The sequence below is a fragment of the Nyctereutes procyonoides genome, unplaced genomic scaffold, assembly GCF_905146905.1.
Source record: "Nyctereutes procyonoides isolate TBG_1078 unplaced genomic scaffold, NYPRO_anot_genome, whole genome shotgun sequence".
Taxonomy (NCBI): Eukaryota; Metazoa; Chordata; class Mammalia; order Carnivora; family Canidae; genus Nyctereutes; species Nyctereutes procyonoides.
In genome coordinates this window covers 47,944,496-47,950,495 of record NW_026575142.1, presented here as the reverse complement: position 1 = coordinate 47,950,495, position 6,000 = coordinate 47,944,496, and the positions used below count along the sequence as shown (strand labels likewise).

The 6,000-nt window shown below is 46.1% G+C and overlaps 1 protein-coding gene across 1 annotated transcript in view; it reads left to right on the top strand.

Annotated features, from left to right (window-relative positions):
- Positions 1-3,394: 3,394 nt before the first annotated feature.
- Positions 3,395-6,000, top strand: part of PARL (presenilin associated rhomboid like) — a 47,709-nt gene continuing 45,103 nt past the window's right edge. The window contains exon 1 of the mRNA XM_055308281.1: positions 3,395-3,550. Coding sequence (XP_055164256.1) covers positions 3,426-3,550 — 125 coding nt within the window. The 5' untranslated portion in view covers positions 3,395-3,425. The remainder of the gene's footprint in view (positions 3,551-6,000) is intronic.

Genomic DNA, 6,000 nt, shown 5'->3' with positions numbered 1-6,000 from the left:
TGCAACACCCTCTAACATCTACCCCTGCCATCTTCCAGTCTCCTTTCATGCTGCCTGGCTTCCTGCATGTTACTCCATTCAAAGGCCAACTCCTCCAGGAAACTTTCCCTCATATGGGCTTGGACTTCGGTTGAAATCCCAGTATTGCTCTTAATAGCTCAACTTTTATGTGCCTTGGTGTCCTCATCTGTCCAGTGGGATGCCAATAGGAATTTTTCCCTTAGGATTGTTGTGTGGAAGGCTCAGCACAGAACCTGGCATATGATAAGTGCTCCATACATGTTGGTGGGAATCTCTTTCTCCCATACACCCATATAAGCACTTCGTACCTTTGTTTATGGCCATAAAATAAAAACGATGATAATGAGAGGAAGCCTTCACCTGTGGATGGGCTTCTACATTAGTTTCTAATTATTACCTCCTAATAATAGGATGATAGCTACTATGCATTGAGTATTAACCATGAGCAACTGGGTATTTGATACAAAGTCATTTAATTTTCAAAGTGACAAGGTAGATATTATTATCCCAATTTACAGGAATCAGAGTCAAAGTGTCAGAGTATCTGTAAGCCTCCAGCTGGCCCATGGCATTGCCACTGTGGGAACTGGAGAAAAAGGGGAACCCATGCAAAAATAATGCTCATGCTGCTAGTTTGTGCTGTGGGTAAGTCTTTTGTCTTTGACTCAGGAGTCTCCTGTTTTCTGTCAGCAACCAAACTCATTAGCTTCTCAATAGGGTAAAATTAAATTACAGACTTGACACCTATGTCCTAGGCAAAGTGAATTTATTTTAGTTTCTCGAATAAGTCATGCCCTGAAAGACATCACAAATACTATTCTTTCTGCCTAGAACATTTCAGCCCTTCTCTTCTTTTGGTCACCCCCACCAGTTTCTGTAGGAAGCCTTCTCCCCTGCCTCCTGCTCCCCATCTGTCAATTGTAGTATTTTCCCCTCTTCTAAGGCTCCAAAGAGCCTTCCGTTTCCTGGCTCAAGCACTTCTCACAATGTGTTGTAATTGCCTGTTTATTTACTTGCCTCCCTCCCTCAGTAAAGCAGGATCTCTGTGAGGTCAGAGACATTGTCATCCAAAATACGCCCTTGGGACCCTTGGGATGGCTAGGTGGCTCAGGGGTTGAGCATCTGCCTTTGGCTCAGAGATTCTGGGGATTCTGGGATCGAATCTTTCTCTCTCCGTGTCTCTCATGAATAAAAAAATCTTAAAAAAAATACACCCTAATACATTGCCTGGTATACAAAAAGTGCTTCATAAATATTTATCTGATGAATACAGTACAATTAGAGTGATATGCATAGGGATCCCTGGGTGGCGCAGCGATTTAGCGCCTGCCTTTCGCCCAGGGCACGATCCTGGAGACCCGGGATCGAATCCCACGTCAGGCTCCTGGTGCATGGAGCCTGCTTCTCCCTCTGCCTATGTCTCTGCGCCTCTCTCTCTCTCTGTGTGTGACTATCATAAATAAATAAAAATTAAAAAAAAGAGTGATATGCATTAAGTGGTAGTAAAAAAAAAAACAGCATAAATGGAGATCATTTAAATAAGAGTGGAGGTCTGGGAAAGGCCTTTAAAGAAACCAGAATATGTCACCCCAAAGTATGCCTCTTTGACATAAAAATTATTTTGAGTTGAAGGCAATTAAGAAGCAGTAAATCCTAAAAGCAGGAAATGTCTCCTTTCCTAAAGACAGACTCTTAACAACCCAAAGACCAGAGGCCATGCACCAGAGGATCTGCAAACAAACCTCGTTAAATTAATCCTTGTCTTTCTCATTAAGGAAGATAAGGACTACCTTGCTCTAGTTGGACTACCTCTAACCTGAACCTCTGTCAATTCTTCACAAATTATTGTTTCTTTGCCTAACAGATATAAAACCTTCCTGTTCTGGTCTTTTCTTCAGATCTTTGTTCTCTGGCCTTTCCACGTAAGTGTAAAAATAAAATTTGTATGCTTTATTAGGAGGCCTGGGTGGCTCCATCAGTCCAGCATCTGACTCTCGATTTTGGCTCAGGTCATGATCCCAGGGTCACATGATGGAGCCCCACATTGGGCTCTGTACTCAGTGGGGCACCTGCTGGAGATCCTCCTCTCCCTCTGCCCCTCCCCTGCTCTCTCTCTTTCAACTAACTTAAACAAATATGTGTATGCTTTTTCTCCTGTTAATCTTTGTCTGTATGATTCTCAGACCTAGCTAGAAGCCCCCAAGACAGTTGAGGAAGACTTTCTCCTCCCCTACAGCCTCCTGGAAGAGAGGACAATTGAGGATGGTCTGAAGGACAAGTCGGTTAGGTAGGTTCAGTAGGGAGAGAAGAGAAGGGCGTTTCAGACGGTGAGAATGGTTAACAGGAACATGGAAAAAGCAGGTGCCTTTAAGAAAACGGCCTATCCGGGCGGCCTGGGTGGTTCAGCGGTTTAGCGCCGCCTTCAGCGCAGGGTGTGATCCTGGAGACCTGGGGTCGAGTCCCACATCGAGTCCCACGTCGGGCTCCCCGCATGGAGCCTGCTTCTCCCTCGGCCTGTGTCTCTGCCTCTTTCTCTCTCTGTGTGTCTCTCGTGAATAAATAAATAAAATCTTAAAAAAAAAAACACACAAAAAAACAAAAAACTGGCCTATCCTGCAGAGCTGGCTGCAGCCGGGGTCAGAGGGTGGGTTGGAGGGACAGGAAACAAGGCTGCCTGCCAGGTAGGTAGGTGAGGGTTCAATCATGACGTTTGTATTTCATCTAGAATCCAGATTTTCATTTCAGATTTAGACTTTTGGTTAAAGATCTGACTTTTTGTAAAGATACATTTACACCCTCTTAAATGTCTCATACCATGAAGTGGCGAGGGGCACCTGGGCGGCTCAGTCTGTTAGAGCCAGTGGCAGTCCTGATTTAGGCTCAGGTCAGGATCCCAGGGTCCAGAAATCCAGGCCCAGGGAGGGGCTCTCTCTCTCTCCTTCTGCCCCCCCCCCGCCATCCCCCACCGCAGGAAAAAAAAAAAAAGAAATAATGTAGGAACACGTGGGTTGCAATGATGGTTTCTTCACTCATTCCCTTCTGAGCCTCTGTAAGCCAGGGGTGACCGCATCCGCCTCAAGTGTTTAGTGGAGATTAAGTGCAGTAACCTGGGTAGAGGGCCTGATAGGCGGCATTACTCGGTAAACGCTACCTTGCCCTTCTCTCTTTCCTCCCGACCACTCGGTCGCGCTGTCCCCACGTGCGCGCCAGGCCCCGCGGGGAGCTCGCCGCCCCCCCGCCCCCCCCCCCCCGCCGGCCTCGCGAGCTTCCGGCCTCCGCCGAGCCCGGCGTGGTGGCGCTCTAGGCTGCACACTCCGGCGCTCTATGGTTTTTCCTCCGCCCCGGAAGTGGTTCCGCCGCAAGAGTTGGTAAGGTCGGGCCATGGTGGGGCAGAGGTTGGGAAGATGGCGTGGCGTGGCTGGGCGCAGAGAGGCTGGGGCTGCGGCCCGGCGTGGGCTCAGCCGGCGGGCGGTCGCGGCTGCGAGGAGCTCACTGCGGCCCTGGCCCCCCCGCGACTGCTCGGACGCAGGTAATGACCGGGCTTCTTTCCCCTAAGACCCTCAGCTCCGGCCGAGCATCCTCGGGGGCGCAGGCCGCGCGGGCCTGCGGGGCTGCCTTCGCTCACCCCCGTCGTCACCCCTCCCTTCCTCTCTCCATGCATCGCGCTTTGCCCTCTCGCCAGCCCTCGCTTCTCGCCGTGCCAGCGTGCGCCGAGCCGGGGTGCCCGTGACCGACCGCGGCGCAGCTTCCCGTGAGCCCGCGCCGTCCGCCCCTCTCCCAACGGAAAGGACGTGAGGAGAAGGGAGCTTAGTCTCTGAGGGCTAATTGCGTGCCACGCCGCATAATCCCGCGAAGAAGGTATTAGACCCACTTTTTTTTTTTTTTTTAAGTAAAGCCGTTACACAGATGGGAGAATAGCAGAACTGACTCTATCCGTCTTTATAAACCTGTGTTCTACAAGTTATTATTTTTAAAAAAATATTTTATTTATTTATTCATGAGACACACACACAGGCAGAGACAGAGGCAGAGGGGGAAGCAGGCCCCATGCAGGGAGCCCGACGCGGGACTCGATCCAGGGTCTCCAGGATCACGCCCTGGGCCACCCGGGCTGCCCTACAAGCTAACTTCTTTACGGTTTAGAGAACTAAGGGAAGACGGAGTCCATGGGCATTTGCTTTGCCTTCTGCTAAGTCTTAGGAGAGGCTTCTCTGTTGAAGAATGGAGACCGTGGGATAATTGGTTTCCAGATGACTTGGAAAGAAAACTACAATATTGGTTTTCCCAAGTAGAAGCTGCATGAAGAGTATACTCAGTATTTGCTGCTTTTTGTTGTTGTTGTTGTTGATTCAATTCTGAATTAAGAGAAGAAAAAAAAATCGGCTGTCCGAGATTTTGATGTGGTTCGATTCGAAATTTGTTCCAGTTGTTTAATCTCGAGTTCGAACCTTCCCAGTCCCTGAGTTGGTTCCAGATGCCTGGAATCCCATCTGATTGATGGTAGAGCAAGTTAAGGTAGAGTGTTGAACAGAGTGGTCAGCCAGTGGCAAGTGGAGCCTCAAACGTGGTGGAGGGAGTTTTTGCCTGATTTTAAGAATCACCTGGAATGTTTGTAGACTTTTCCCAGGCCCCATCCCAGTTCTATCAACTCAGAAATTGTTGTGGGGGTGAGGGAGTGGAAAAACCTGTAATTCTTGGCAAGCACTCCCCACTGAATTAGGAATTTGTGAAAACTTGCATACATTGTAGCTTAACCTCGTGACACATCTTAACATTGGAACTTCAGGCACTAACCTTAAACTCCTGGGGAGATGGAGAATCCCATCTGGAGGTTGTTGGAGGTGGTGACAGATTTCAGTGGTCCAGATTCCATAATTTCTTCCAAATCCTGTGAAAACTGCATGGTTTGGGGGTGGGGGGAGCAAAAATGAATATCACTATTAGGAAGCAACAGGTGTGTTAATATTAAAAATAAGTATTAAGGGAAAGCAAAAGAAAAATACCTTGATTAATGAAGAACTTCTGGTAAAAATTGGAAACCATTTGAAAAAAACAAATGAAAGTGTGATGTAGAAGGTTAGCATCTATTTTTTTTTAGCATCTATTTTTTTTAAGTTTGCCTTTTATTTGCAAAGTTTGAAAATGACATTTTTTTATGGTTGCATAGAAAAATGTGCATTACAAGAGAATGTAGGTAAGCCTGAAATAGATATGGCGGCTCACCTATGGAAATAAGCACTTAAATAGGAAGGAGTTACTTTATTTGCTCTGCTTTGACTTCCTGTGGTTCTAAGATTAGTATACAGACTATAGTTAGAGGTGAGGTTAAAAAGCAGAGTTCTGGGCCCAATCCTTGTCATTCTGATGTGATAGACCTGAAGCATGGCTGGAAATTTGCAGTATAAGTAATGATAGAAGAGTTCTGTAAACTATGGAAGGCCCAATGCAGCCCACCTGGTAAAAATGATTTTTATGTTTTTAAAGGGTTGCAAAGCAAAACAATATGTGACAAATGTGTTCTTCATAAAAACTAAAATATTTGCTATCTGTCCCTTTACAGAAAAAGAAAATCTCAGGCTCTTCAGAAGCTTTACCATTATCAAATTTCTGGCAGCACTTCTAAGAAATGGTTTAGGCTTGAAAGAAGCCTGCACAATTTCAGTTGTATGGAACTATCCAAGAGATTAATTGGTTGTTCAGCTACTTTCTCTGTTTAATTTATCATCTATTGACTCAAGATGGGTTTTAAGAGAATAATTTTGTCATGAAAGTGTTTATGTAGAATTCCTCCTCCCCTAAATATGTTTAATTTCTTTTTAAGTGTAATGAATCTATTGCTTGTACGCTTAGACACATGTTGTCTTCATTTGAACATTAGGCTATTTCTACTCAATTTATTCATGAAAATCTGTAGTAACAGACATTAGTGCTGACTCGTACATATATCTAAGTTGCATTGTTAAAAACAGTTCACAAGAC